Source organism: Aethalodelphis obliquidens, unplaced genomic scaffold (assembly GCF_003676395.1).
Source record: "Aethalodelphis obliquidens isolate GAN/ISIS:26980383/991018 unplaced genomic scaffold, ASM367639v1 scaffold7, whole genome shotgun sequence".
NCBI classification, from domain to species: Eukaryota; Metazoa; Chordata; class Mammalia; order Artiodactyla; family Delphinidae; genus Aethalodelphis; species Aethalodelphis obliquidens.
Window position 1 is genome coordinate 43,156,626 of NW_020837951.1, and position 11,920 is coordinate 43,168,545.

The 11,920-nt window shown below is 40.3% G+C and overlaps 1 protein-coding gene across 5 annotated transcripts in view; it reads left to right on the forward strand.

Moving 5' to 3' along the window:
- The window catches only part of PRUNE2 (prune homolog 2 with BCH domain), a 272,472-nt gene that overhangs the window by 219,794 nt on the left and 40,758 nt on the right, over positions 1-11,920 (forward strand). For all 5 annotated transcript variants that reach the window (XM_027105655.1, XM_027105657.1, XM_027105658.1 and 2 more), the window contains exons 10-11: positions 1,934-2,013; positions 3,942-4,142. In XM_027105655.1, the coding sequence (XP_026961456.1) occupies positions 1,934-2,013; positions 3,942-4,142 (281 nt within the window). The remainder of the gene's footprint in view (positions 1-1,933; positions 2,014-3,941; positions 4,143-11,920) is intronic.

An 11,920-nucleotide genomic window follows, 5' to 3' on the forward strand; every position in this document is an offset into this window, starting at 1 on the left:
GGACAGTCTGGTTTGCTGCACCCCATGCGGTGCGTCTCTGGCCAGGGTTATCTTGTTCCTGCCAATACGTTTATTGCCTTTGACTCACAGGCTGACCCCTTGCTCACTGTTTTTCGACTAGGGTGCAGGACTCATTTCAGAGAACATATAGGGCAGAAGCCACAACAAGTGTATGGAGAAAGAAACTCCCTGGGGTTGTGTTTTTGAAGGGGTCTGTGGGGTTGACGGGTAAGGACACAGGCATTTACTTCTCTCAGGGGAGCAGCGCTGAATTGCTGGTGACAGTCCTCATTATTATTTTTTATTATTATTATTTTTTATTTTTTTTGCTGTACGCGGGCCTCTCACTGCTGTGGCCTCTCCCGTTGTGGAGCACAGGCTCTGGACGCACAGGCTCAGCGGCCATGGCTCAAGGGCCCAGCCGCTCCGCAGCATGTGGGATCTTCCCGGACCGGGGCACGAACCCACGTCCGCTGCATCGGCAGGCGGACTCTCAACCTCTGCGCCACCAGGGAAGCCCCTCATTATTTTAACTCCATCATCCCATCTTCACCACAAGCATGAGGCTGGTCTGTTTCATTCTTCTACATCCTTAGCACAGAGTAGACACTCGATACATATTTGCTGAATAAATGAAGCAAGCACAGTTATCACTACAGACACAGGATTTTGTTTACGTCATAGACTTTGTTAACAATAAGGGGTTTAACTTGAATCCTGAAGAAACTGATCATCCAGGTAAGCAAACTCCAAATGTTTGGTAGACCCAGATTGAGGTGGAGAGGAGTCGCAGTAAGAGAGGGAGGGAGGGATTAAATTTAGAACTTTAACACTAAGGTTTATCATGTTTAAATTTAGATTAGTGTCTACATCAGAGGTATTCACCCTAGATGAGTAAAATTACATGGAAGCCACCACGAAGAAAAATATATTATCGTAGGGAGGGTGGGAGGGAGACGCAAGAGGGAGGGGATATGGGCATATATGTATATGTATAGCTGATTCACTTTGTTATACAGCAGAAACTAACACACCATTGTAAAGCAATTAGACTCCAATAAAGATGTTAAATATATATATATTATCATGATAAATGGGGATGTACTGAACGAGGGTCAGGAGATAAAAATAAGTCAAGGGGAATTTACTGTGAACAGTGATCAGCTTCCTACAAGAGCATATAGATTTGCCACAGTTTCCTCCAGTATTTGTCTGTTCCCTTCCACTAGTCTTACCAAGTGGGTAAGTCCTGGGTTCAACAGTCCCGGGTTCAACACTGATTAGGGAGAAAAGATGGTAACTCATGACCAGGACCATCTTCACCAACTTATATTTCGCAATGAATCTTTAAATATTCAAAGAAGGAAGGAAAATAACATCAGTTGGCACCTTCTCAGGAATGTTGGGCACTTTACATTCATTGCTTGATCTTTCAACAACTCAGTGAGGTAGGTTTTATCCCTGTTTTACAAACAGATCAGCAGAGTACGCTTTCCTCTGCCCACGCAGTTTAGGTAATATGCTCAAATTTACAGAGGAAGAGATATATACAAAGTCAGGTCTGTACTTACTCCAAAGCATATATATTGTATCCCTTGTTGAAAAAAAATTAAATGTCCCCTTAAGTATATTTTATTAGTTATTTGCTTCTCCTGTTTCTGAATTTCTTACTCGAGGTGTGTTTACTTATGAGAACTGGCAGAAGAAGTGACTCGCTCTGTGCACAGAGTACAATCCGAGTCCGTGGTTCTCATTCACAGTAACTGCAGAAGGTCTGTATTCTAATTTAGGGCCACTTACAATGGATTCAGTACACATACTTGGTTTATTGAAAATGCCATCCTGGAATCTCTGGGTTTCCTTTTCAAAGAAAATTAAATCCCACACAATTTTTTACACTCTTTGCTGTGTGTTTGTTTGTTTGTTTTTTCAGATTACTGTTAGAGGATGTGGGCATGGACATCCCCTTTGAGGAGGGAATGCTGAGTCCCAGTGCGGCAGACATGAGGCCTGGTGAGAAAGCGTTCATTCATTTTCTTCAGCAGTGTTCTATATCCAAACGTGTTCATTATTCAGTGAGAGAACCATTTCCTGTGCATCCAACTTGTGATATCAGTGATAAAAGTGAAGAGAGGAAAAAAATGTGTGTGAGGAAGGTGTTAGGCTTGATGTGGTTAATTTCAGAGTTGACTTGAGTCATCACCTAGTGTGGGCCACCCTTTATCTCCTGGGCCGTGCCCGGATCTGCCAATGTTTTCAGCTCCTGTGATAACCGGCTGCTGTTTATCATAATACCAAATTCTAACATCTAAGTTCCCCAAATTTATACTTAAGTGTGAGAATATTAAAAATGAGCGATTTAATATTAAGGATACTTAATATCCTGATTATTAAAAAAGAAAAACAAACAAAAAACCCCAAACTGCGCTTTACAACCCAAGGCATATACAAAAAGGAATTAAAAAATTTCAGTGGCAACCTATATGACTCTCACGCTGTACTAGGTTCACTCCTTTGCACTGTACCAGCTACAGGATCATACCAAGATCCTGAACCCTGACATTATCAGTCAAGCCTAGAATTGAGAAAGAAGGGAGTCAATTTTTTATTTCTGTCCGAGTATTTAAAGTGCATTCTTCAAAGTACTAATCATGTGACATAACTATTCTTAAGTGTTCTATGGCCGAATAAGCATGGTAGCCACCGTACATCTGCTCCACTCTTCAAGGTCCACAATTCACTTTTTATTAAAAAAAGTGAATTGTGGGAATTCCCTGGCAGTCCAGTGGTTAGAAATCTGCACTTCCGCTTCAGGGGGCCCAGGTTCGATCCCTGGTCGGGGAACTAAGATCCCACAAGCCACGTGGCGTGGCCCAGAAACCCCCAAAAATGTTATATACATAACATTTCTACCATCACAAAAAATTTCTTTTGGACAGCACAGCTCTGAGAATCCCTGTAATATGGAAACCCAATGTTTTACAAACTGACGGATCAATAGAAACATTTTTTCAAGTAATACATAAAAACATTACATGGAACACAGTTTAGGTGTTGTCTAGACAGAAAAAAAAAAAATCTTAATGACAAAGAAACAGTGTCAGCTTCCTTAGGACAAGAGACAAGGCTAGAGTTAGAATTCAGAATTGATGGGTATACCAGATGGCCTTCAAAACATTTTGTGATAGGGAATCCTGAAATTGTTTTGTTAAGGTATCTCTCTAACATTGTTTAGTTGGGATCAACTTGGTTAAAAATGACTTCTCCAGCTCTGCTTCTGTTAAGTGAAAGGCTCTTGAACAGCAAGATGCATATTACAGTGAAAGAGTGGGAGCTAATTCCATGAGCCTTACACGAGGAGACTATCACTACGGTACAGGAACCAATGTCAAGCCATATTGGCATAAGAATTAATGAGTGCTTGATCCAGGAATGTAATCTGGAGGGTACCTCAGTTTTATTACAAAAAAAAAAAAAAAGCCAAAGAAAGTTCACAACAGAGATGTCAGGAACTAAAGAGACGTATTTTGGGTTGTCTGTAAACATTACAGATAAAGTTTGTATCCTCCATTTCAGAGGAATAAAGTCTACATGAATCACTATAAGTTACGTGTAAAGCTTAACTGTTTTTCTTAAGTAATATGCATCATAAAAAATTTGATTCAGTAGTGTATCAGTGTCAAGTTCTCAAACCTGAACAGGGCAGTTCTAAAAACTAGATCTCTGCTCCCACTTCCTATTTCTGCATAGCCAGGGCTGATGTAGCTGGGGCGAGCCAGTACTGAGGCCTGCTGGCCAAGAGTGGGGTCTAAATCCCACCTGAGGACTTTTAGCAGGTGTGCCTTTGCTGAAAGGCCTTAAAATTGTTTTTCACTGGGGCCCACACCCACTGTTGGCAGCCGTGTGTATGGTCTAATAATGTTGCTCTTTATCTTCTTTAGAACCTCCTAATTCTCTGGATCTTAATGGCAGTCATCCTCAGAGAATCAAACTCACAGCCCCAAATATCAATCTGTCTCTGGATCAGAGTGAAGGGTCTGTTCTCTCTGATGATAACTTGGACAGTCCAGACGAAATCGATATCAATGTGGATGAACTCGATACCCCTGATGAAGCAGATTCTTTTGAGTACACTGGGCATGGTAAGTGGCCAAGTTGGCAAGGCCAAAGTTAAGTGGAAAGTGAAAGATTATCTAATCTTATCTAATGTCATCTAGGTGGCTTTAGGAACAAACCTCTCATTGTGTTGCTGGTGGCTCCTTTCTGTGATTTCTAGAAGCTTCTGTTTGTATCTCAGGTCATAGGTGGACATGATTGATGGTTTAGAGCTTGACAGAACAGGTATGGCTCACAGAGGTCATACATAGCCATCACTCCTTTGTTAAACCCCTACTTTATGCCAGGCCTTGTGCTTGGCTGGGGTTGTAGGGCCATGTTACATGCTGTGTTATAAGTGTTACGTGTAGGGCCATGTTACATGCTGTGTTATAAGAAAACTGGGACTGGGTTTGCAGAGAAAGAGAATTTAATCTGGAAGATAAAATTAGAGGTGGAAAAATTAGAGCTTACCGGTTTCTCTGTACAAGCTCCCACTGTCTGGAATGTTCTTGCCTACAGATCCTACCTGGGTGGCTCCTTCTCTTTATTCAGAACTTAATCAGATGTCATCTTCTCAGAGGCCTTCCCTGACCTCTGTAATGAAAGGCATTCCCCACACCACCACCTAGTCATTCTCTATCCCAGTATTCACTTTATTTTCCATGTGTCACACTAATTGAAATCATATCATTTAACTATTTGCTTGCATCTCTATTTTCTTTCTCTTCCCACTAGAATGTCTGCTCCACAAGGTCAGGGACTTTCTTATGTTTAGTGCTATATCCCCAATAAAGCAGGAAGGAAGGAGGGATGGGACAGGGTGTGCTGGGGGAAAAATAAAAAGGAAGAAAATTGGGGCTTCCCTGGTGGCGCAGTGGTTGAGAGTCCGCCTGCCGATGCAGGGGACACGGGTTCGTGCCCCGGTCTGGGAAGGTCCCACATGCCGCGGAGCGGCTGGGTTCGTGAGCCATGGCCGCTAAGCCTGCGCTCCGCAGTGGGAGAGGCCACAACAGTGAGAGGCCTGCGTACGGCAAAAAAAAAAAAAGGGAGAAAATGAAAAGCTGTTGGATCAAACACTGGCACTCCTGATATGATTACCAGTCTTATTTTAGTTCTTTCTCTTGCTCAATGAAATTGCGTTTAAGAAATATATACAGATACAAAGCACTTGCTTTAAAAAATGGCATCATGTAGTTTCAGTTTTACAGGGTGGCATTCTCTGACTTTGTAGTATTTGAATTTGAAAGTAAGAGAATCCTGGCTACAGCTACTGCTTTGATACACTTTGAAAATGATTAAAAAAGAAATACCACAATTGAATGATGCCCTGACTTATTTAGAGCTATACTGATTCCAGCAGTTTCTTTCATAGAAGAACATAGTTATGAAATTAGGAGAGTCATCATCAAATTACTTGCATCATCGAATTACTTAAGTCAACCAATGGTCATTGAGCGACCAGGGCTATAACCACAACCAGCATAGATTCAGACCCTGCCTTCACAGAGTGTAAAGCTTTATTTCCTCAAGCTAAGAAAACAGGAAGTGGCTAAACTACTTGTATTACAGATGATCATGTTTAAGTAGAGATTTTATATTGCATTTTTATCATGTTCTTGGATTTTTATAGTTATCAGGATATTTGACCCTGTAGGTTGAAATACACAAATAGGAGGTGAAAGGTCTTGAATTCATATTCTTTTCTGCCATCTCAGTCACTCTTCCCCAGCTACTCCATCCTTTCCAGCTGACCCCAGCTCTCCCAGCCCTTCTTCTGCTAATAGATCTTCAAGTGTAAAAGTCAAGCATTAACTTAAAATCCCAGAGAAGACAGCTGTGGCAGGACCCTGCTCGCCCCTCCCTCTCCTCCCCCCGTGCTTTCCTGTTGCCCTGGAGAGCTGTGTCACACTACATCTGAACCTTTTCTTCTTATAAATGGTAAAACTGTCAAGCAAAGTGGTGGTAGTGGCTGAGCAAACTGGTAATTAAAGCTGCCACTTGCTGACACAGTTCTTTTTATTTAGTCGACACAGTTATGCTGAAAGAACCAGATTAACAGCCACAACCCTGCTTTTAGGTCTTAAACTCAAAGGAGAGAATTTTAATGTAAGTTGAATTTTAAGTCCACCTTGATTTTCATATGAAAGATGTATGTTCAGACACTGTTTTAAAAACAACAACATTAAACACTGAAAACACAAAGTGCCTCTGAATAGCTATATTTTATAAACATGCAGATATAGATAACTGACTATACAGAGAGAATACATTAGCGTCCCAAAGTACGAAATTAATGTTTGGAAAGCTGCATGGTTTTCTTGTCTGTTGTGTGAGCATTCTGAACTAGGCATATACATTCTAAACAAAATTGGAGTTTTTAAGGCACAGGCTTTCAAGAGTGTTTGGTCAGTAATTAATTTTATTTAATGAACACTTTTCACAGTGCTTACTGTGTGCCAGGATCTGTGCTAGGTGCATTATAAATATTAACTATATTAATGCTCACGTCAAATCTATGAATAGGTGTTATGTTACCCCCAGAGGTTAAGCAAGTCACCTAAGGTCACATAGCCAGTAAACGTCAGAGCCAGCATTCAAAACCTGAGTTGTCCCCGACTCCTGGGCCATGCTCTCTCCATAAATATACTGACAGTGAACAGGAGGATCTTTTGCTAGGTTAGGCTAGCGCACCTGAAGTCAAGCCTGGTGACCCATCCTCACATCTACATTCCCTTTTATCCAGCCATTTTCCGGTGACTTGAGGGCCCTTAATTTCTCAAGTGCTTGAAGGATGTTTACACCATTTGCCTGTTTTATTCAGTTGATGATCACCAAACACTGCTGCCAGGTTATTTGCCCACAGTGTGATTTTGCTTACGGAAAATTTCTGAAGCTCACTATCAAAAGATGTTAAATTAGTCTTCCCTCCCAAGCTATTTTCTTTAATAATTGTGTCCAAATGTCATTCAAAGTACCGACATAATTAAGGCTTGACTTCCTTTGGTATTTAGAAGTGCCAAAGATATCAGAAATATGTAGATAGTGAAGGATTTAACAGGCCAGTCTTTCATATTAAGGGAGATCTGAGCTTTCTTTTTCTTTTAATACTTTATTATACTAATCCTATAAACTTAAAAATATCCAAAGGTCAGAAAATTGATGATGACCTATTTCTGTTTTCCAAACCAACCGCAGAGTTATTTTTACCGTAATTCAGGTCTCAGCAAAGCCATTTCATAAGGGAAATGGAAAAATGATAGAGAATTTTAGCCTGAATATTTCTGATAAGAACATTATAAGAAACACTTATGTGCTCTTATATTTTTTCTTCCTAGGCTAAGCGATGTTTAGTGACCTCGTTTAAGCTATCTTTTCTAAAACTAACCCCTAATGACAGACAGTTTCCTATGTGAATAAGATGCCCTAACATTTTTTCCACATAATCAGATAGTCACTTCATTTAACTTCCTTATCTGCAGTCTTCCATTATTTTCACAGCCTACAGGCAACCAGCTTATAAAATCAATTCCCTGTTTTAACTCTGCATATTAACTAGTCAAGCGTTAGGCTTATTCTGTTTTACCCACAAGCAACCTTATGCCATAATGATAATGTGGTATGAAAGGATGATTTTTTCCTTGTATTTCTGTATGCTGAGTTTTCACATTCAAATTAACTACGTACCTGTTGTCACCTGAAGAACTTTAAAGACTTTCTTAGCTGGGTACGGGATGTCTTTCCTCTAACAAGTAAAAGTGCAAACCCGGGGGGCGGAGTGTATGAAAAAATGGAAGTGGGAAGACCATTGAGCAAGTTACTCTTGTTGCCTGGGACTAAGACGTACCTAGGACTCTAACAATAGCAAAGAAGATGGAGAAAGCCCGTGTTTGAACCCCGGCTATGCTCTTTCCAACTGTACTGAACTATACTGCAACAGGAAAAAACTGAAGAATTTTCTCAGTTTGTGATACTGGCAAAAGATGAAGCTGAACTTAAGCTTCATTCTATCAGGAAGGGTCCTTAGAAATATGTTCACATCATGAAATGCTTTTGTAAAAGTTTGAAGAAAAAAAGAAAAGAAAAGATTATTTTCCTTAAAAAGCTCCCTCCCCCCAAAACTATATATACTTCAGGCTCAAACAAACCTGAATCCACATTGGATACTAAGTGACATAAAAGGGAGCGATGAAAGGTATCTTAGGAATGAAAATTCAAAGCTAGTTTGTAAATCTCTGGGTATTTAGCATAATACTAAACATGTCTTGAACGATGAGTGTCATTTAGAAAGCACTCCTCCTACAAATGAAATTAGTAACATTCAACCTAATGTTCCCTAAATCAATAGTCTAGATTAATACAAAGCATGTCCAGGATTCAATTATGCCTAATGTTAGTGATCAAATATGTCACGAATAATACCTAACCTCATTTTCTTCCTGGGAGTGATTTCTACCATTTAATACAAATAAAGAGGCTCTTTGGCTTAAAAAAAAAAAAAAAAAAGTTCAAACATAATGAATGTCTTTTAAGGCATTTTCAGACTGTTCCCATTATCAGTGCAAGATCACAACATAGAAAGCTAGTCCCCTTTACAGATGTGTGTCCCTGCTGGAGGCCACGGCTGGCCTCATTGCCTCATCTTTTGTTAGTCTGTGTGATCACCAACAGTGGACTCTCCACCGTGATCTGTTAGCACAGGATATTCAGGAGCCTGTGTACTACATCTTCTCACCAAAGGCAAAAGAAAATGTTCAAGTTGACTTCTCCCCTGTGTACCAAGGCTTAACTGACTTCAACAGTCGCCAGGGAGAAAAGCCTGTTATTCAGAAAAGGAGACAAAGAAAATCAAGCATTTCTTAGTGAAGAGAGCATGAGACCAAACATTAAATTTGGAGGGCCTGGGGATAGACAGTTAAATGAGACCAGAAAATTTTGCAAATAGTGAGAAAATGATAGCAATGGGAGGACGGTAATTTATAGTTGTAGCAGAAGAATTTTTTTTTTAAAGTAGTTTTCTCATATTTTAAAAATTTAACTTAATTTTTTATTGTATTTCTGGCTGCGTTGGGTCTTCGTTGCTGCACGCGGTCTTTCTCTAGTTGCGGCAAGCGGGAGCTGCTCTTCCTCGTGGTGGGCGGGCTTCTCATTGCGGTGGCTTCTCTTGTTGTGGAGCTCGGGCTCTAGTCACGCGGGCTCAGCTATGGCGGCACATGGGCTTAATAGTTGCAGTGCGTGGGCTTAGGAGTTGTGGCCCACAGGCTATAGGGCGCACGGGCTTCAGTGGTTGTGGCGTGCGGGCTTCAGTAGTTGTGGCTTGCGGGCTCTAGAGCGCAGGCTCAGTAGTACTGGCGCACGGGCTTAGGTGCTCCACGGCATGTGGGATCTTCCCAGACCAGGGATTGAACCTGTGTTCCCTGCATTGGCAGGCGGATTCTCAACCACTGCGCCACCAGGGAAGTCCCAGAAGAATTATTAAGTTTGGGAAGATCCATTAATTAAAGGGAGTAAAATAAAGCTACTTTTACTTCCTACTAGCTTAGATTGTTGACTTCCAGAATTGAACACCTTAAGACAATGTACTGAACCCCTAGCTCTTATATAACTTTATTTCATTTATATCAGTCAGAAGAGGTGGGAAAAGGAGGAGACATACCAACTTGGCCATGCTTTCTCTGAAACATTAGGAGTAACATTTGATAAAAAGGTCCAGCCTCGAGCTTTTTATTGAAGTATAGTTGATTTACAATGTTGTGTTAATTACTGCTGTACAGCAAAGTGATTCAGTTATACATACATATACATTCTTTTTTTGTATTCTTTTCCATTATGGTTTATCACAGGATATTGAATATAGTTCTCTGTGCTATACAGTATGACCTTGTTGTTGATCCATCCTATATATCATAGTTTGCATCTGCTAATCCCAAACTCCCACTCCATCCCTCCCCCGACCCCTCTCCCCCTTGGCAACCACCAGTCTGTTCTCTATGTCCGTGATTCTGTTTCTGTTTCACAGATAGTTTCATTGTGTCGTATTTAAGATTGCACATATAGGTGATATCATATGGTATTTGAATTTCTCTTTCTGACTTACTTCACTTAGTATGAGAATCTTTGGGTACATCCATGTTGCTTCAAATGGTATTATTTCATTCTTTTTTATGGCTGAGTAATATTCCATTGTATATAAGTACCACATCTTCTTTATCCATTCATCTGTTGATGAACGTTTAGGTTATTTCTATGTCTTTGCTATAGTGAAAAGTGCTGCTATGAACATAGGGGTGCATGTATCTTTTTTGAATTATAGTTTTGTCTGGATAGATGCCCAGGAATGAGATTGCTGGATCATATGGCAACTCGATTTTTAGTTTTCTGAGGAAGCTCCATACTGTTTTCCACAGTGGCTGCACCACCTTACATTCCCACCAACAGTGTAGGAGGGTTCCCTTTTCTCCAAACCCTTTACAGCATTTACTGTTTGTAGATTTTTTGGTGATGGCCATTCTGACTGGTGTGAGGTGATACCTCATTGCAGTTTTGATTTGCATTTCTCTAATGATTAGTGATGTTGAGCATCCTTTCATGTGTTTGTTGGCAATCTGTATGTCTTCTTTGGAGAAATGTCTGTTTAGGTCTTCTGCCCATTTTTGGATTGGGTTGTTTGTGTTTTGGTTGTTGAGTTGAATGAGCTGTTTGTATATTTTGGAAATTAAGCCCATGTCGGTTGCATCATTTGCAAATGTCTTCTCTCATTCTATAGGTTGTCCTTTGTTTATGGTTTCCTTTGGTGTGCAGAAGCTTGTAAGTTTGATTAGGCCCCATTTGTTTGCTTTTATTTCTACTGCCTTGGGGGACTGACCTAAGAAAACATTGGTATGACTTATGTCACAGAATGTTTTCCCTATGTTCTCTTCTAGGAGTTTTATGGTGTCATGTCTTATGTTTAAGTCTTGAAGCCATTTTGAATTTATATTTGTGTCTGGTGAGAGGGTGTGTTCTAACTTCACTGATTTACACGTGCCAGTCTCAAACTTCTATGCCAAACTGAATAATAATGCTGTTTTTAAAAGTAAACTGTAGGAAAATGTTTGTGTACATGTAGACATACTTTTAAGGTAGGAGTGTAGTGTCCTTTCTTACTATGATACAACAATCAAAAAGCATACAGACAAAAACTGATAGATTCAACTATATAAAAATATATTTCTATTTGGGAAAAATCACAAATTCAAAAACTAAGCGCAAGGCAGGAAAATAATTGCAGTATATGACAAAGTTCTGTATAAAGAACTCCAAAAAATCAGTAAGGACCACAATAGGCAAAGGATTTATCAGGTGCCTCCCTGTCAGTAAGAGAAATATAAATAACCAATAAACACTTAATAATTCTCACCTTCTTTAATAATTTAATATACATTAAAACAACAAAGAGAGAAGTTTCACCCTAAATTTTCAACAATTAAAAACTTCGATAACCTCCAGTGTTGTTTTTTTTTTTAAATAAATTTATTGATTTTTTAAATTTTTGGCTGCATTGGGTCTTCATTGCTGCACAGGGGCTTTCTCTAGTTGTGGCGAGCGGGGGCTATTGTTGCGGTACATGGGCTTCTCATTGCGGTGGCTTCTCTTGTTGCGGAGCACGGGCTCTAGATGCATGGACTTCAGTAGTTGTGGCGCGCGGGCTTCAGTAGTTGAGGCACGCAGGCTCAGCAGTTGTGGCGTGCAGGCTCAGTAGTTGTGGCGCATGGGCTTAGTTGCTCCGTGCATGTGGGATCTTCCCGAACCAGGGCTCGAAACCATGTCCCCTGCATTGGCAGGC